At 44.3% G+C, this 20,215-nt stretch overlaps 1 protein-coding gene across 3 annotated transcripts in view; it reads right to left on the bottom strand.

Moving 5' to 3' along the window:
- Positions 1-20,215, bottom strand: part of TAC1 (tachykinin precursor 1) — a 26,948-nt gene extending 6,733 nt beyond the window's left edge. Inside the window, exons 1-5 of one of the 3 annotated variants that reach the window (XM_083469079.1) lie at positions 19,957-20,215; positions 14,916-15,187; positions 7,282-7,378; positions 5,387-5,410; positions 278-331 (exon numbers count right to left, since the gene is read on the bottom strand). In XM_083469079.1, the coding sequence (XP_083325205.1) occupies positions 278-331; positions 5,387-5,410; positions 7,282-7,378; positions 14,916-15,038 (298 nt within the window). In that variant the 5' untranslated portion in view covers positions 15,039-15,187; positions 19,957-20,215. Of the gene's footprint in view, positions 1-277; positions 332-5,386; positions 5,411-7,281; positions 7,379-14,915; positions 15,188-15,409; positions 15,537-19,956 lie in introns of those variants that run through there. The other 2 variants (XM_083469078.1, XM_083469080.1) reach the window with 2 other exon arrangements.

Here is a 20,215-nt window from a genome sequence, read left to right as displayed (position 1 = left end):
ACTCAATGGCAGAGCTCAGGCTTGGCATGCACAAAGTCTCAGGTTCCAGGTTCAATTTCCTGCAGCCTCTCTAGGCAGGGCTGGGAAAGGCTCGTGTCAAAAGCCTTGGAGACCTGTTGACCATCAGAGAGTGCACCAGTATGCAAGATGAGCCAATGGCGGGAGGCAAATTCCTATGGGAAGATGGATATGTTATGAACATACTTATTATTATTACTATTTAAAATAGTAGGTAAGAGAGCTAGTGCCTGCAGGCTTCGCTGTAGTTTATACATACCAGAATCTAAAGATCTTTTGCCCATGAGTCCAACAAATGAATCTGTTTTATGTCCTGAAAAATATATTTGGGGGTGTTTAAGTACATTTGAAATACATCTTTCTCTCTCTCTCTCTTGTGGCAATGAGTGTTCACGGTGAATACACAGTAGAAACAAACTGCAAATGATTAAATGTGGCACCTCACTAGGTCTTAGTGTAAGAAAAGACAGAAGTACCCCTCATCTATTACTTCTCTGTCCTGCTCAAATAATTGCCAATGTTTATTCATTCAACATGGGTTTGGATTAGCAGTTAAATAGTGGTCACTGAGCTACCAGCCTCGGTTGCAATCCACAGTTGTTCTTGAGCTGTCTTTAATGGTGGAACATGTGCTGGGAAGCAATATGGCTTAATTCTTTCTTTTAAAATACCTTGAGGTTTCTTGGGGCTTAGCTTCAGTTACAGTTCCTTGGTTTTTGTAGCCAAGAGTCCCAGTCCAATGAGCTCAAATAGGGGGTGATGACACATTTTACAGTGCATTTACTAAGTTCTGTAAGAAAATGTTGCCTTGCAAAAATACTTTTTTTAGGACGAGGCTAACATCCTTGGGTGCGTGTGGGGAAAGTGAATTTTAGAGAGTCACACTAACTGGTCGGAGTACTGAGTTTGACTTTGCACCAGGGCTTACTGCAAAGCTTACTGCAGGGCCTTGGGCAAATTGTGACCCTCAGTGTAGCTGTTCTTATTGAATTGTTGCAAGGATAAATAATAGAATCTATCAAGTTGGAAGGGACCACAAGGGGCATCTAGTCCAACCTCCTGCAATGCAGTAATCTTTTTGCCCAACGTTGGGCTCCAACCCATGACCCTAAGACCCTAGGTTTAGTCTTATGCTCTACTGAATAAACTATCTTGAACTGCAAGACACTTTTGCACGGATATTGAGAGTTGTAGTTAAGTAACTTCTGGAGGGCGGCAGGTACATTACACCAGATGTGCACCGAGAAGTGCTATAGAAAGGACCGGTTACTAGAAATGTGCAGTCAAGGTGCATCACAGACAACTTTCCCAGCCCAGAGTAGAAGATGCTGGCAGAATCTTCCACTCCCCCTCCACACATTCTTCCTGATGTTACCTGTATCCTCTCCTGTGCCTTCTAGTTGCCAGCTATTGCTCTATCTGTTTCTTTCACTTTATCTGTTTTTCCTTTGTGTTTCTTTCATGCCTCTTCCCCCTTCTTCCTTTCTAAGCTTTAGAAGGATGATGCTGGATTAGATCAAAGCTCTGGCATCTACTCACCAAAAGTCTCTATTTCTTTTTCCTCCCAAAGGGAACATACATTGTAAAGGCTCACCTGGGCTCCACTGCTTACAGAAAGGAGAGAGCTGCAATAGGCTAACTTGACCAAAGACTTCCCCATTCTTTAATACCCCAAAACCAAGTGGCAGCTATAAATTCCCCCTTTGGAGAGAGTTTTGTCTAGTTAAAACTATTGATCAAGACAAAACAAATGGCAAAGCTTTCAGAAGCCAGACATCTGCGTATATAAAATATTTGTCTCCCAAGCTGAGACAGCGTTGCTCAGCACACTATAATTTTGAAAGCAGCCACTATGTACAGCTGTATGAGTTTTGGCTGGAAGAGTTTTAATTGCCATTCAAATGGGTAATCCTAATGATTTAATATAGCCACCAGCCCAGATGGCTAGGAGTCTTATTAATTTGTGGCAAAATACAACTCCCCCCCCCCCCCAAAAAAAACCCTCTTAGCATTGGTCTTATTGAAATCAAATTTGTATTTGTATGGCTTTGGACAGTTTGGGGGAAAATATGTCTCTCTGTTGATATGCTTTTTCTCTAACAAAATGCAACCTGCAGTTTTTGTTGCCTAGGCTTATATATAAAGTATTGCATGGAACAACCTAAATCAAATGACGTGTTCAAGCTAGTGCTGGAATTAGATTTAGGCTGTAATACTATAAACCCTTAAGGGACGCGGGTGGCGCTGTGGGTAAAACCTCAGCGCCTAGGACTTGCCGATCGCATGGTCGGCGGTTCGAATCCCCGCGGCGGGGTGCGCTCCTGTTGCTCGGTCCCAGCGCATGCCAACCTAGCAGTTTGAAAGCACCCCCGGGTGCAAGTAGATAAATAGGAACCGCTTACTAGCGGGAAGGTAAACGGCGTTTCCGTGTGCTGCTCTGGCTTGCCAGAGCAGCTTCGTCACGCTGGCCACGTGACCCGGAAGTGTCTGCGGACAGCGCTGGCTCCCGGCCTCTAGAGTGAGATGAGCGCACAACCCTAGAGTCTGTCAAGACTGGCCCGTACGGGCAGGGGTACCTTTACCTTTACTATAAACCCTTACTCGGGAGTAAGTCCCATTGACCTCAGTGGGGCTTACATCTGAGTAGACATGTGCAAGGTTGTACTGTTTGACCCAAAATCACTATCAGTGCAGTTTGTATTAATGTGTTAACAATTGTAACAATCATTTATGGTTGCAAGCTGTTCAAAGAACAAGACATTCCCACTCCAGAAGTAATAATGTGCTATTTTGTGTACGTGTCTGCAAACTCTAAAAAACCCCCGAGACCTTGGGCTCTGAAGTTTGCATCACAATGCAATCCCATGCAAGCTTACTCAGGATCAGGGGCGTAGGAAGGGGGGGTGGGTCGCCCCAGGTTCCATCATGGAGACGGGTGACAAATTAGCAAGGAACAATTACTGCCCTGCTAGGGCGGTTCATAATTTATTTATTTTTTAATGCCTGCTCCAAAGGTCTTATCTTACTACACTAGGGATTATATAGCTATATATGAAATTTCATGCATATTCGTTAATATCTTGACCCTCCTCGAAAATAGCTGTTTACTTGGCCGTTTTCCTATGTCGTGAAGGCTGAAATTTCAATTCAGTGGAGCACTTACTGTTCCCAACCCTAGCTCTGTGGAAAGCCATCTAATTAGACTTTAATTTGATTTTGACAGGTTTTTAGGAGGTAATTTAATTATTGTTTGATTTTATACCAATGCTATGTATCTGATGTTAGCCGCCCTGAGTCCGACTTCAGCCGAGGATGGCGGGATATAAATAAAAGTTTATTATTATTATTACTTATTATTATTCCTTTGTAAGAAAATATGAAATAATGTAAAACCATTTTTGCAGGCCAAAAAAAAAACACACAAAAAAATTAATAGGGGGGGACGACAATAAATTTTCCACACCGGGTACCACCTGAGCTTCCTACGCCTCCGTTCAGGAGTTAGTCTCACTGAGTTCAATTGGACTTTTACTATGTAAGTCTGTTTAGGATTGCACCTTAAACCAAATTGATTTAAGAAGAAAAAAGCAACCGTAGGAGCCTAGGTCAGGAGACCTGGTTTTACTCTCACGTCTGGGTAGATTTGCACATTTAATGTTTTGCTACTGTTCCCAGAGTTAAAGCCAAAATTTTCTGAGTGTTGGTGAAATAATGTCAGTAATGCTGCATGTCAGGTGCTCATGTACATAAGTGAGCAGGGCTCCTGAACCTTAAATAGTTGTGCGTAGAAGCCTGGACTTCAGCAGGTGCACCTTGTTATGCAAACCACATCTGGGAAGATTCCCTCTTCTATATACCTATTAAAGGTGCTAGAGCCCTGTCCCTTTTCTTTGCATCTGGTCACCCTAGCTCAGGCACCGAGAGCCAGCGTGGTGTAGTGGTTAAGAGCGGTAGTCTCGTAATCTGGGGAACCGGGTTCGCGTCTCCGCTCCTCCACATGCAGCTGCTGGGTGACCTTGGGCCAGTCACACTTCTTTGAAGTCTCTCAGCCCCACTCACCTCACAGAGTGTTTGTTGTGGGGGAGGAAGGGAAAGGAGAATGTTAGCCGCTTTGAGACTCCTTAAAGGGAGTGAAAGGCGGGATATCAAATCCAAACTCTTCTTCATAGGCAAACTCCAGATGTTTTGGGACTACAACTCCCATCATCCCTGACCACTGGTCCTGTTAGCTAGGGATGATGGGAATTGTAGTCCCAAAACATCTGGGGGGCCGAGTTTGCCTATGCCTGCCCTAGCTGCACAGCTAAGCTGGGTGTGTGTGTGTAGCCCTCCAGATGTTGATGGACTCCAAGTCCCATCAGCCCCGGCCAGCATGGCCAGTGGCCAAGGATGCTGGGAAGTGTAGTCCAACAGCCTCTGGAGGGCCTATGCATGACATTTGTGCATAACTATAAGCTAGGGTTGCCAGATTTCAAAAGGTGAAAATCCGAACACTTGGGGGGGGGGCAAAATGCTGAGGTTTTATTTTGTTTTGCAAAATCTCTGAGTGAAGTTTTTACCTATTATTATTTTTTACAGAAATCACCAAAAAACCAACACAAAAACCAACAATATGGGCTGCCTTCCCTCCAGGTTTTCCTGGATATTTTAGCCGCTTTTTGAGACTTCCTCACGGAAGCCATTTTTGACAGATGAATCACAGCTATGTCAGGGAAATTCTGGACGTATGGAAGCCCTATTAAAACCAGCCCTGACTATAAGCGATACTGTTATTACTTTCACAAAGTGGCCATGATCCAATGACACACTGGGGCACATTTGTGCCCCTATCAACAGTAGATAGTCATGGCTAAGTCCCATTGAAAAGTTAGTATGAATTCATGTTGCCTTCAGGGGAACCAAAGCTGGACTCTCACCCCTCTTACTTGGGAGTAAACGCCACTTCATTTGGACTTACTTCTGAGTAAGCAAGTGTTGCCACAATGGAAATTCAGAGCAACCCTATGCGTGTTTACTTAGAAGTAAGTGCCACTGTGTTCAGAAGTGCTGACTCCCACTTAAGATTCAGATTGGAGCCACGCAATGATCACCTGATTCCTTCCAGTTGGCAAAAATTATCCGTGAATTATATTGTTTGCAATTACACAAAGTCCCCTGTACAGACAATCACAGAGCAGCTTTTGTACACATGAAGCCCCAGAATGTACATCAGCATTTCCCTGTTTCTGGTTTGGAAGCAATAAGAAACAGGTGTAAACTTGCAGTCCTGGATATCAGTTGCACTGAAATCAGCCGGAAACGGCACACTGGGGAATTATTGTAGGGGAGGGAATCAGCATTATTTCCAGCAAAACCAGCATTAACTTACTTTTATGGGAGAGAGGGCTGTATCCTGGAAAACAATAAAAAAGAAACAATTAGCTGAAGTAGTAGAGATGGCATTTCATTGTGTCATTTTCATGAAAAGAACAAAAGCGTTTAGCACCAGCTCAGTAACGTTACATTGCAGTTAATGCACTGATTATTTTCCGAATAATTCATGGCCACGAAACACTTTTCAATACAGGCACAATACGCCAGGATTGCTTCCTGCACGAGCTTCCTTTAAAAAAAGAACATGCCTTTATACATTCCCCAACTTCCCCACTAAATCCCTCTGCGAGGGATGTTCCGGATGCAAAATATAGCAATAAAATGAAATGGATTTTGTTAACGATTGGTTTTATATGCAGTGTAATTTAGCAGATTCACTGGTATTGTTGCAACTACTGTGTGTGCATTGATGGGTGGGGAGATATATTTTTACCTGAGGGCCAACTTTCCTTCTGGGTAACTCCCCAGAGGCTGTATGTAAGTGGTGGAGAGGGACAGAGACATGAGTGGGTGGAAGAAGAAATGTATATTGGTTAGCGATAGCTCAACAACGGAAGAACCAGACTGAAATACCCCTGAACATATGAGAAAGTAATATCTGGGATACAGCAGTGTCTGAGTGTCTCACCAGACAATTAAAGTCATAATGAACAGAGACACCTTCCAAGAAACATGGGCCCCTTTCTTTAACCATGTTAATGATCAAAATCAAGACCTTGTTATAACAACAGCTCAATATTCTCAGTGGAGAGGTCACGTTAAGTTATATGTTTGAACATTGAATGTGTAAGTTTCTGTCTAGAGTCAATGGATAGAACATACACCATTAGATGTACTGCTGGAAAAGCGTTTAACAGTTCTTGTATTTGTTTAAAGACCAATAATAATTCATTTCTTTAAAAATGAAGAAGAAGAAAATGCATATGTAACCTTTATACAGTTAGATACTTTGTATGTACCCCTCTCTGTCCATTCAGGCAAGCAAAGGAATACTCAGAGCTCAAAGACATATTTTAGTCATGCAAAAACTCTCAAGGAGGATGGGAAGCAGGGCTGGTGAGGGGTGTGGCCTAGTGTGGGGGTGTGGCCTGGGGAAGGGGTGTGCCCTGAGAGAGTTGGAGGGCTGCATTCAGTATCTGAGATTGAGGCTCCTCACCATGGCCTGCCCTAATATTATGCACAGTGAGGCTGCAACCCTAACCCTCAACGTGTGTAACAACGGTTAGGTTTTGGTGGTTAGGTTAGGTTTAGAGACAGTTAGGTTTCATTGGACATCCCTGTCTGCTTCACCAGCTTCTGTCAGTAGAGAAGGTGAGGTGGTCCTGCTACTGCAGAGACCCCAATGCTATTTGGAGTTTCCTCCCTCCTCCAAGATTAACCCCATATTTCCAAATGATGAAGAATCACTGGGTGAAATTCTTCAGCCCAGCACTAGAAAATACTTTGATTGCATGCAGCAGGGGGGTTTATTTCCATGGGACTTTTCAGGACGGGAATGTAAACGTTTTGGTGTTTTGCTAAACGCATTCTGTCCAGCTGCTAAATGTGGCTTTTAATTTTTTTAAAAAAATAATTTTTTATTAATTCCCCCCCCACCGTAATAACACAAACCACAAAGCAAAATGATACACATAAACAAAAAAGGGAAAAGAAAAAAGAAGAAGGGGGGAAGGGGAAGGGGGGAACAATAAACAAATAGACAATAATAACAAACTTAATTCTTCACAAATCTAACCTTTTAAACATCTTGGTTGGCTTTTAATTTTAAACTGATTCCAAAGAAAGGGAAGTTTAAACAATTTCGATAAAAGAGCCGACAGTTTTAGCTGAAACCATCATATAAATCAAGTGAGCTTGCATGAAAGAGTGAGATCGGAAAAGGGTTCTCACCAGAATCTCGTTTGCCCATTAAGCCATAGAATTGCTGAGGTCTTGGTCGCCTGGCAATTCTCTGGAGGAAGTGCTCAAAGGGTAAAGGCAACTCCTCCTGAAACAGAGATATTGTATTATTAGCAGAGCACTCGGTGTGAGATACTGACAGCGCAATGTTGGGTGAACAAAAAAAGAAGCCCTTCAGTCTGGAGGTATTAAGTATCACTCAGCATATGGTGCCTTAGTTTCCTCACTTTTCTTGTCTGCCTTTTCCCAAAGTCTCCAGGGAGAAATGATCCTGTTGCAAAGGAAAATGTCTTTTTCTCTAAGGCCAGATTTTGAACAGAATCCAGACAGAACTCCAATCAAAATCCAATCTGGAATCAAGTTACCCTATGTTCTGTCACAAGGAGGCCGCTAGGAGGCAGTGGAAATACAAAGTCAGAAAATCCCAAAACTAGAGGCAAACTACACCTGATGCTGAAGATCTGTGATGAGCATTTTGAAATAGGCGTGAAGAGGTAAACATAAGAACAAGGATGGACAGTTTAGATCAGAGGAATGTATATGTTTGGAAGTGTAAGATGCAATTTCCTCCGGTGCTCCAGTGTTTCAGTTAAATTTAGAATCTCATGAAAATATCCAACTATTAGCATCATTATCCTTATCATCACACAGCGTTGCATTGTTTTAAATTTGCAGCACATTTTAAATTTGCTTTAGAGGATCAGGTGAGTCAAATGTGGTTTGGCCCAATGGGGATGCATTCATTAAGGGATGTGCTAATAGTTCTCTTAAGGAGCTTTTACATGAGAAGCTTATGTGTGCTTTTGAACTTTTCTGACACTGTTTGTGGCAGGTGTATATGTGAGAGTTGACATGGAAGGGAAATTAAATGGGTGTGGTAAGCAATGGAGCTTTCATATTCCCATGTCATGTGGATTTAAACTCGATCCACTGTCACATGGGACACATAAAGGCCACCACTGTTTTATATTTAGGAAGTTTGGTTATGCTGGGCCAAAAGCTGGGCCCAACATACAATAGACGATACAGAAAACATGTTTCCTGGATGGAAGCTGTTGGCAGTCAAGTCTTGTGCACATTAAAGCACATTAAAAGTACATTATTTCCTCTGAAGAATTCTGGTCCCTGTAGTTTAAGGGTTGCTAGGAACTCGAACTCTAGAAAGCTGCTGTCAACCATTGTAGACATTACTATGACGATGGTGATTACTATTCATTACCAGCCCTTCACCTCAGGGTCCCAGAGCAGTTAAAACACAACAGTTTAAATTAACTTTAAAATACAGAAATAAAGTGGTCCCAAAAATATGCATCTCAAGTGTCAAAACCCAGACGTAAAGAGGTGCATCTTCAGGGTTTACCAAAATCTGTATAATAAAGGTGCCAGATGCAGCGCTGTGGGGTGGCAGCCCCACAATTTAGGGGCAGCCACAGAGAATGCCCTTTCTAGGGCCACCACCCCACCACCAAGAGGGCTCCCTCTGCTGATTTTAGCACCCGAGAGGGTCTGCAGGGAAGGAGGCCATTTTTCAGGCATTTGAGACCTGAGTCATCTCAGTTAATATGGTCCCCTTGAACTGGGCCTGAAAACGAACTGGCAACCAGAGCAACTGTTTTTAAAATAGGGTTATATGAAATCTGAAGGGTATCCCTGCCAGTAATCCACCTGCTGGACCCATTGAAGTTTCCAAGTCATCTTTCAAGAGCAGCCCCACATGGAGCACAATACAATGATCCAGTTTGGAAGTTACCAGACCATGGAGTCCAGCGGTCTAGTCATTTCTATCCAAAGGGGGCTGTAGCTGGCAAACCAAACAGAGCTGGAAAAAGGCACTGAGGTCACCTGAGGCTTCAGTGACACTGTTGAATCCAGAAAAAAAGAAAAAAACAAACAAACTGCAAACTTGCCCCTTCCAGGGCAGGCCACCTCCCAGATGTAAGGACTCATAACTCATAACATGTAACACCTCTGTCTTTTCAAGATTCAGCTTGAGTTTACTGGCCCATATCTGACCCATCACTGCCTGCAAGCATTGGTCTACCCCTCGACCGCCTCTCTGCATTCAGTTGGAGCAGAGAGATAATGCTGGGTGTCACCTGTATATTGATGGCAATGCACTCCAGATCTCCTGATGGCAGCTCCCAAAGGCTTCATATAGATGTTAAACAGCATAGGGGAGACTACATAACAACTCCCATGGCACTGAATCAAAGTCTCCCATGGCTACTTTCTGGAAATGGCTCTGGAGATAGGAGTGGAAACACTGAAGCACATCCCCCCCCCCTTGAGATGCTCTAGTCTAAACTAGGCAGCTTCCTATGTTCTTCTGTGTGAGCTCACATGCAACAAAGCTCATCACTGCACACCAGATATACACAAAACCACCCCTTGTTTTTAAAAAGTAGGAGTGTGCTGGACTTGGCGTGTTTCCTAGCCTGAAACCAAAATATATTGCTGCTCAGGGTTTTGGGAGAGGCACTCTAGACGTGCACAGAGGAGCTTTTTTCATAATTAAAATAGTACACAAGAGGGAGGCAACAGCAGGCTCTGGGGAACCCCAAGATTTTCAGATGATGGGAAACTTCAAAAGTAGTCCAGTGTGGATTGAGTATTAGCATCTTGGTATGCTGACTGATTTGGGAGAAAAACAAACAGAAAAACAAACAAATGTTGGAGAGGGAATGGAATGGAATGGAATAGCGAGAGGAATGGCATGGCTGGCTGACCAGAACTGTGAGCACAGGGCTCATCCACATGGTGTTTTGCTACCCGAGGCAAATGAGACAATAGCATTCCTTCCCTTTCCATGTACCAAAGGCAAACGTATTGGTGACTGAAGCTTATTCAGCACTGACAATGGAACAGCACCTTCTAACAGCACCTGAGCAGGACAGGTGAGGGGCAACTGGGCAAGCTATGCAGGATGCGCAGCTCTGTTTTCCAACATCTTGCCACTGCTTCCCACTTTTCAGGCAGCAAGCTCACTCTGCCTGGTGATGGGGGCCAGCCCTGGCACACAGCACACTGCAACACTTCATGGCAAGTAACATTTGTTAATTCTTTTACGGAGAGGGGCAAGAGAATCTGCACAGCAACAAAGACTTTCTTCCTCCAGCCACTGGAAATGTGTCAAACCCTTAGGCACCCACTAACTGCTGAGGTTATATTGAAAACCTGCCTGTCTGTCGGTGCAGACTGTGGTCCTTTGGGAGAAATGGTGGCATATAAACCAACCAACCAACCAACCAACCAACCAACCAACCAGACTAGACAGAGAATTTCTTAAAATTCAGGATTCTCAGTTGAATGCTGCAGCTAGTATCAAATTCCATGTGTAACTCAGTTTTGATCATCCACCAAATTTTAAAAGTGGATGTTGAGACAGAGAGAACCGAAGGAATAGGTAGAATGTCCCTTGCTTACTGAACTACTTCAGATTAACTTAGAACATCTTCTTTAAGCCTTCAGACATCACAAGGTGTTGTTAGTGGTTCAGAGCAAGACCTAACAGCAATCTATTTCTGCTCAGTTGTGCTGCCCAACCATTTCTAATCAACCCAGGTGGCTTTTGGTCAGGATGAAGCTGCATCCATGAATGCACATTGCTTGATTTCTCATCCCTCAGTCAACCGTCACTTGATGTCTATCAGCTGATTCTATTGAGCCCCATACAGCACTTAAGGTTTTGTGGGGTATGATATGAAAGCTGTTGTATCTGGTCTGTGGTGGTTGTTTCAGCAATCACTTGGTGTGTAAGCTTACTTTAAATATGGTAACATTTGAATGTGTGCTGGCTAGTTTAGGAAAAAGATAATTGAGAATTAAGGATCCTGTGAAAATGGACAATGGGTGCTATGTTTCTCTAGGAGCTCCATCTCTCCAAATCTTTGGGAGACGACCCTTTACTCCCCCCTCCATCAACTTTTTGTCTTTATCTTTAGTCCTCTTTATTTTTGATGACTATGTAATAATGATGTACTTTTGCTGCCCTGAAATTAGTAGGCATTTACTCAAGGTGTAGCAGAATCCCTAGCATTTCCTCATCAACACTAAAAAAAACCCATCACTAAGAGGAAAATGAAAATTAAAGACTAGCATGTATGACACTAAACTAAAGCATGATTCTGAGTCTTAACTTCTGTGTTGGTGCCGTCTTCCCTGTCAAGCCCAAGCAACCTAACCAACTGGCAGAAGATGGTCTTATTCCATGGGTGAGGAAGCTGTGGCTCTCCAGATGTTGCTGGACTCCAACTCCAGCCAGCATGGCCAATGGTCAGATATGATGGGCGTTGTAGTACAACAATGCCTGGAAAGTCACATAGAATCATAGAATTGTAGAGTTGGAAGGGACCACGAGGGTCATCTAGTCCAGCCTCTTGCAACGCAGGGATCTTTTGCCCAATGTGGGGCTTGAACCCACAACCCATGCTCTACCAACTGAGCTAGGCTTCTAACCCTCCCTCCCCCCCATTGTAGGGAGGTAAAAGAGATTCAATTTCCCTGTTCTAAACCATTGGGGAAGTAATAGCAAGCAATCCCTGGCGTTCAGTCCAGATCCCACCTTACTGCGTTTGCAGGGGTGGGGAACCCTGGAGTGATATGTTGTACGGATGCACCCAATTTCACATTCCAAAACTGTATTATTTGAGCAAACTGCAGAGGAAGTCTTGAAACTGACAAAATCTCACACGGTCTCACATTATTTGCTTAAGAAACATGCCTTTGGAGAGCAGCGCTGCAGAGCAAACTTAAGAGCCCATTGCAATTCACCTATTGCCTATATCCATTGTTACTGTGGGCAGAGACAAACAGAATCAGTTGCGCATGTTCTTTTGCACTGCCCCAGCTATCAGACAATTCGATCTAAGTTTATTAATCAGTTGGTTGTTAGTAGGGAATGGCATGCAGACAAATGTAAGGTAGCCTTCCTTATGTTTACTCAAAATGCGGATAAGATAGAGTTAGTAGCCAGGTTTCTGCAACACACAGTGAGGATCTGTGGATGTTATCCAACATTAACTTAAGTGTTAGATGCAGGTTTTGGATGAGTAATTTTATGGTAATGAACCCTACTGGAATCCTGTATATACATGCCAATAAAGATCTGAAAATTCCATTGCTATGGAAGTTTTCCCAGAACCCCAGTATGACAAGGTTAAACAACATAGTTCAGAGAAACTGACAGCTGCAGCTCAGCCTACAGTATTGTATTTATTAAGAAATATATAGCTTGCCCTTGATATTTTCCTCTTTTATCCTGTGCCCACTGGTAATCCCTATTTCTCATCCCATTATAATTTGCATTACAGTTCAGGAGCACTTTGCTGTTGTTTGTGTTCATGTGTTAGCGTGCTAGTGTATAGCTACCCATCAGTATGCAGATAGAGAAGAATCCTTGCCATTGTCTCCCATCACTCTTAAAGATCCCCAAAGACTGATGTTGTATCCTGTACTGGAAAAAAGAAGGGGGAAGAGAAAACCACCACTGCCACCACTCCAATCTGAAACAGAGCAGGGCATGGATGGAATTGACCTGAAAGGATGGAAAGGACCCTGGAGACTTTAAATAATTTGGATGCATGTCTGCCCAGAAGCCTCCTACTTCAAATCTTCTGGTGCAAAGTTGGAAGCAAGACCAGGAAGAATTGGAAGAATTGTTGCAGGAGGACACACGTTTCATAGGCTCCGTAGCATCTTTCCATTTTATGGGCACCGTGCTACCGGCATAGTCTAGATCAGGAATAGTCAATGTGGTGCCCTACAGATCCTGTTGGGACTCCAACTCCCATCAGCCCCAGCCAGAAAACCAATGATTGGGGATGGTGGGATTTGGAGTCAGCAACCTCTGTCTACCCTGGTCTAGATACTGTGTTTTCCCACATCCTGCTGTTGCTGGCAACCCTGAATGTGGGGAATGCACTCTAACCTTGACATGCAGGTGGCTTGCAGGTAAGCAAACTGAATAGCACCTGGGAGACCCACAGATTCTTATCCCTATATTCAGGCACTACCTGGCAGAGCTGTTGTTATTATTTTCAATAATAATTTATTATTTGCCTTCCAAGCAATCGCCCCAAGGTGATGCACAATAAAAGCAGCAAAAAACAGTGAAACACAAACACACAACCAACCAATACATTTAGTACAAAAGTAACGCAATACAAAATAGACACTAAGGGCAAAGACCCACCTATCTGGCTGGAAAAGGCTGTTGGAGCAAATGTGTTTTTCTAGAAGGTAAAGATAGTGGGCACCAGTGGAACTTGGCAGAAATGTTATTCCACAGGACAGGAGCACTTTAGAGCTGACTTTTCTCTACAGTGGTACCTCGGGTTAAGAACTTAATTTGTTCTGGAGGTCTGTTCTTAACCTGAAACTGTTCTTAACCTGAGGTTCCACTTTAGCTAACGGGGCCTCTCGCTGCCGCTGTGCCACCGCCACACGATTTTTGTTCTCATCCTGAGGTAAAGTTCTTAACCCAAGGTACTATTTCTGGGTTAGCAGAGTCTGTAATCTGAAGTGCCTGTAACCTGAAGCATCTGTAACTTGAGGTACCACTATATTTCTATCCCTCTATCCTATACCTGGAACCTGTGTGACACTTTTGCCCCATGAGCTAATGTCTTGGGAGGGTGGGGAAGGAAGTTCAAATCTCAAAGAAGTAGCCTCTCTACTTTGTTATCTATTATCTCTGGTGGGGTCTGGCAGGGGAAGAAATGGGAATTTTTAGGGATCAAACTCCAAACGACCCCTGCGCCCCGCTTCCCAGTGCAATCCGCTCAGAAGTTAAGTTCCACTAGAATGGTATAGGAGTTCTTATAAGACATACTGCATCTTCGGTGTCCTAAACGAATAAAAATATCCCATTTCCTCAGCTCTGGCTGCACAACCAGCCGAATCTAAAACACGCTTAACTCCGAAGTTAACTCCCACCCTTTTGGCTCGGATTTACTCTCAGATTAAGCGTGCATCGGATTGCAGTTTTGCGGCGCTGTCCGACGAATAAACCACCCACCCTGCGTTCATCGGGGCTTGGCCGTTTGCAAGGAAAGGACGGCAGCCTTAATATGAAAGAAGAAATAAAAAGCAAGTGCACTGGGTGGCGTCCAACTAAGCCCTACTCAGAGTAGATCCGTTGAAATTAATGTACATACGGGAGCCATGCCCGTTACTTTTAAGGGATCTGCTCTGAGTATAGCTAGCGACGAAAAAAATATATCTTTCTCTCTCGGTCTCCTTTGCTTCTAATCTTTAACGGGGCATCCACAGAACCGTCCGCAGTTTCTCCGACGACGCTGTGAATTCCTTTGCTGGGGAGAAACATGTTGGCAAGTTGCATGGACAGACGAGGGTTTTGGAAAAAAGAAAAAAAAAACAACCCTCTGGATTTGCCTTCCTCTCACTTTCTATTAAACACACACACACACACCCCGGAGAAAACCGCTGTGCACCCGTGAAGTCCAGGACTTTCCCCAGACGTGATCTCTGGTTTTAGAACCAGTTCAAACTCAACAGCAAAAACCAGCACGATCCCAGTAACGCCCCACCGCCCGTGCGCCACCGTGGAAAAAAAAAAGCCACCATCGGACTTAGCCGTCGGGGCTTGAAAAGCATCTTTCGCTCACCTTGTTTTGGTCGCCATCGGACCAGTCCGACCAGTAATTCAGCTCCTCGTTGTCTCCCAGCTCTTCCGCAAAGGCTTGAGCCGAGACTAGGAACAGCACGGTCAAAACCGCCAAGAATTTCATCGTCGCCGCCGCCCGCTTTCCTCCACGTCGAGAAGCAGCCGGAGGAACCCTTGGTGGGGACGGCAGGAGGTGGAGAGGATGGCGTCGAGGAAAAGCCCGGACCGTCGTCCCCTCCTCTCGCCCTACGGCTGCTGAAAAGTTCTGAGAAGCTGTAGCAAAGAGACAGAGACAGAGAGAGAGAAAAGTGAGGGGTGGGCGTGTGTTGAATACAGGCTTTCCCCTCCTTGCCAGCGCATCTCAGCCTAGACGAGATGAAAAGAAGGCAAAGGCGGCTGGTCCTCCCGCTGGATGCTGCGGAGAGATGCAGGAACCTGGATGCAAGTGATGCCTAAGGCAAGGAGCCAACGCTGAAGCAGGGAGAGGGCACTTACTGAGAGAGGACGCTGCTGCTTTCCTGGGTGTGGGGCTCAATGAATGCACACCAAGCCAACCCTCTCCACTTTATATTCCTGGCGGTGGGGAGGGCCAGAGAGCTTCCTCTGCCTCAGCCTAATTGCTCCCTGGTATTTATCATGTGAGTCACATGAGAAGACCCCACCCGCACAGGCCGCCCCAAGGCGTGATGGAGACGGATCAGCATCCAGTCACCTCAGGGCTCGCTCGCTTCCTTCCTTCCTTCTTTTTTTGGGGGGTGGCCCCCTACTTGAGAGTCCGCATGCAGAGAGCTGTCTTCCGTGTGGTTTTTCCAGATGATGCAATCTGGGGTTTGTATCTACGTAGGAAGGAGCCCTCTCCTTCCAGGCCTCCCCAAGATGCCTCTTGTGCCATTGTCCCAGGAGGAATCCGATGAATCATCAAAGCAGATCTTAGTGACTCATCCGGGGTGACTTTGTGAAGACGTTTTTGGATGCCAGGCCCTGCTTGGTTTGAAGATGAGGGGCCTCAAGGCCTCGCTTCAAGGAGTGGAAGGATGACTTCTTCTTTACAAAGCCCTAAATAAACCGCTAGATCAGGAGATGATAGATAGATGATAGATAGATAGATAGATAGATAGATAGATAGAGACACCAAATTTGCAAATGACTACACAAGCTGTGTGACTTGGCTGCATGAAATGCTTATGCCATTGATAATGCAGATGCAGAGAAATCAATCTTGGGTTGCTGGTCTGCAAACTTTTTCCTTGCTTTCTCCATCATGTACTATTTCCAGGCTCAGTTGCTAAATGCCACAGAGATGGACAAGGACATTCATTTGCTAGGCAGTAGGATTGCTAACGCCCCTGTTTCAACACCCCCCCACCTCTGCTTCAGAACTTTAACTGCAATGAGAAGGAAGTCTGCTCTGTCTCCTGCCCAGTTGTACATCAAGGTACAACCCAATTGCATTGTGGTACTTAGATTTCATATATTTTGGCACTTTGAAGGATATGAACGGCTCTCACTCATGTTATATGGGTTATGAGGAATGTAGAAAACTTTGACCTACTTGGTTAGAAGCCAGGGGAGTGGAGCTGCAGAATGAATCCATCTAGTGTCATTTCAAGATCTCATGTTAGGATCTTGGTGCTAGGGCAGGATCCAAGGTTAGGTTCCTCTACTGTAATCAGTAACGGCTACCTCAGGAACAAAGAGACAATCTTGTCTGAAGGAGAAAGGCTTTCCTCTGTTTCTGCTGACCCAGAAAGGTGAATTCAGTGGGCAATATCTTTTAAATTCTGCTTGTGCAACAGTGCAATCCAAGACCTAAGATTGCAGCTCTGTGTTTGAGGGGGGCTCACACCAAACAGCCATTGCAATTCCCAGGTACTGCTAATGAAATGCTGTGGGCACTATTGTTTCTGTTTGTGACTATGTTATGTACTCCCCCCCCTTTTTTATATTGTAACCCTCCCCCGAGGGGATCCTCAGATGAAGGGATTTAATACAGTGGTACCTCAGGTTAAGAACTTAATTCGTTCTGGAGGTCCGTTCTTAACCTGAAACTGTTCTTAACCTGAAGCACCACTTTAGCTAATGGGGCCTCCCACTGCCGCTGCACCACCGGAGCACGATTTCTGTTCTCATCCTGAAGCAAAGTTCTTAACCTGAGGTACTATTTCTGGGTTAGCAGAGTCTGTAACCTGAAGTGTCTGCAACCTGAAGTGTCTGTAACCCGAGGTACCACTGTAAATGATATGAAATAAATGAAAATGAAGTACAGCTGCTTAGATTAACTCCATCAGCCCCAGTCAGACCAATAGTCAGGGATAATGAGAATCCAACAATATCTGGAAGATCACAGGTGAGCCACCCCTGCTATACACATGTCTCTAAAAGCCACCTTATTTTCAAGGGGAACCATATACTTCCAGACTGATAAGCACTCAGCCACTGGAGTTGGCTATTAGAGGGCATGATCAAGCCATCTCAGTTTGATGAAATTTCTTGGCCAGTTTACAAAACTCATCATAAGATTTTAGCTCTGTGTACTTTGTTGTTGTGGTTGTTTTAAAAAAATAACCCATGTATTTTATTCTTTTGTGTTTTTACCCTGCTGATTGATGATGGACAGAAAATAACCCTCATTTGATTCAACTTATGAGTCAGATATGATATCAGGTACTCATCCAAAAGGTTTTCTGGCAGGTGGTAGCAGCCTGATGGAAACTGAACTGGTCTAGTTGCCTTTACCTGTAGATTCCCCCATCCCTTTTTATTCTCTTTGCAGCTAGAAAGAAAGTTGTCTTGACAGTAATTTCCACTTAATGGCTCAGGGTGTGATTAGTGGCAAGAGAGGATTATTTGAACAAAACAGTCCAATTAGGAGAAAACTTTACTCTCATGTGGGAAGAAAAAAATATTCTGGACAGAAAGTTCCTGCTCACTCTGTATTCAGGAGCACCTATTCTGATCCTTGAATAGTTTTGCACATGCTTTAGAGACGTTTGCTGATTCGCTGCTCGAGAGAAATATACATTAGAGTCCTTCTCTAATTTTTATGCTCAGGGAGATTTAAAATACAGTGGTACCTTGGGTTAAGAATTTAATTCGTTCTGGAGGTCCGTTCTTAACTTGAAACTGTCCTTAACCTGAGGTACGACTTTAGCTAATGGGGCCTCCCGCTGCCGCTGTGCCGCCAGCACGCGATTTCTGTTCTCATCCTGAAGCAAAGTTCTTAACCCGAGGTACTACTAGCGGAGTCTGTAACCTGAAGTGTCTGTAACCCGAAGCATCTGTAAGCTGAGCTACCACTGTATAGTTATGAGTTGGGGTCTTAACCTGGGTGCCAGCCCCCTCTAATCACTGGATCCAGCAGGTGTTAAAATTTAATCAAAATTCCTAACTCTTGGAATAGCCAGGCGAGCCTCCTGGTGAGCTCATAGAATCAGAGAGTTGGAAGGAACCCCAAGGGTCATCTAGTCCAACCCCCTGCAATGCAGAAATCTCAGCTAAAGCATAGATGACAGATTACCATCCTACCCCTGCTTAAAACTTCAAAGGAAGGAGAGTCCCCAACTTCTGCTGTCAAACAGCTCTCACTGTCAGGTGATAGCCTGGGTAGGAGATGAGGATTAAGGGTGTTTAAGGGGCTCGGTGTGAGACAGCAAATATGTGGGGGCCCCTCCCTCAACAGATAACTCAACAGTTTAGAATTAACAGGAGCAGTGATTTGACCTAGCAAGGAAAGCAGCAATCTGGAGAAAGAGAGGAAGAGCAATATTCGAGAGCAATGTTTGATTTCTGTTTGAATCCAAGGTTGCAGCTATGGGAGAAACAAGGCCCTTTTGGGGTGTTTACGCTGTGAGCCCATCCATTGTAGGCTCGGATTGTATATAGGTGGAAATAAACCATATATTATAAAGACACCACAGTCTCCACTTTGCCTCATTTCCCAGAGGAATCATGAACCCTTGGCAGGCGCCTGGAACCCCACTCGGAGATTGGAGTGGCATGCAACAATAGATATGTGTTCAGTCATGCAACCCCCAACCCCAGCTAAAGTGGTTCAGTCTGGAACAGTTTTGCCCTGTTTGTCTATAAAACCTCTCATATTATATTCCTGTGGTTTGCATCTCAAAAGGCACTCCTGTGCCATGTTCCCTGTGGCTGGATTTATCATAGAAAATTACATTCAGTCTGCTAATGAACATTTATTTGTGCATAACAATATGCCTGAATCATCTCCAGCCTCCTTCCATGATGGTCCTTTTCCCCCACCAGGGTCTTCTCTAAGGGAGAGAAGAACATAAAAAGAGCCCTGTTGGATCGGATGGGAGGCTCATCAAAGTCCAGCATCCTCTTCTCACAGTGGCCAGCTAGGTGCCCAAGGGAAACACATAAGACATGAGTGCAGTGGCATTCTCCCCATTTTGGATTCCCAGCAGCTGATAGTCAGAAGCATCAAACCTTTGAAAGCTCAGTCAGAACATAATCTGACACTCTAACCTACCGGTTCTCAACCTGTGGGTCCCCAGATGTTGTTGGACTACAACTCCCATCAGCTCTGAGCTCTGGCCTTGCTAGCTAGGGGTGATGGGAATTGTAGTTCAATAACACCTGGGGACTAAGGCTGCTCTAACCCCTATATCTCACTGACCTTTTTGCAAGCAAATGTCTGGTGTATCCTGTGTTGGAAGCCGCCCAGAGTGGCTAGGGCAACCCAGTCAGATGGGTGGGGTACAAACAGTGTTGTTTTTTTTAAGAAAAAAAGGTGCTGGTACTCGTTATGAAGTAATTCTAATAAATGCCACACTTTTAACATTTGTGGGGGAAAGGTGCCGGTACCCCCAGAAAAAAGCACTGTGTACAATTAATAAATTATTATTATTATTATTATTATTATTATTATTATTATTATTACTACTACTACTACTACTACTACTACTACTACTACAAGGAGAGAGAGCACTCGCACAATGTTGATGTTAAATAAATGTAAAATAAGAAGAGCATATAAAGTAAAATGTAGCTCAAGTTTGATGTACACATTCACATACATTACTCAGTGATTTGCAGCTGAATACATGAATTGCCTCCAATGGAAAGTATAGTCCAAAGTGGTGTCAGGGGACCTGAACTTTCCCTCTGCCTTGTTTAATCAGTGGTGGCCATCTCACACAGTGATGAATGTGTCCACGTGTGAATTCACTCTCAGCGTCAACAGCTTTTTTGGCATGGTGGATCTCATTTTGTGTGTGAATGTAAAGCGAACATTCGTTGTGACAGAGAAGGTTGCTTGTGATCTACATTCCCTCC

The sequence above is a fragment of the Podarcis liolepis genome (genome assembly GCF_965112155.1).
Source record: "Podarcis liolepis genome assembly, chromosome: 12".
In the NCBI taxonomy this organism is placed as follows: domain Eukaryota; kingdom Metazoa; phylum Chordata; class Lepidosauria; order Squamata; family Lacertidae; genus Podarcis; species Podarcis liolepis.
This window is presented reverse-complemented; position numbering and strand designations above follow the sequence as displayed.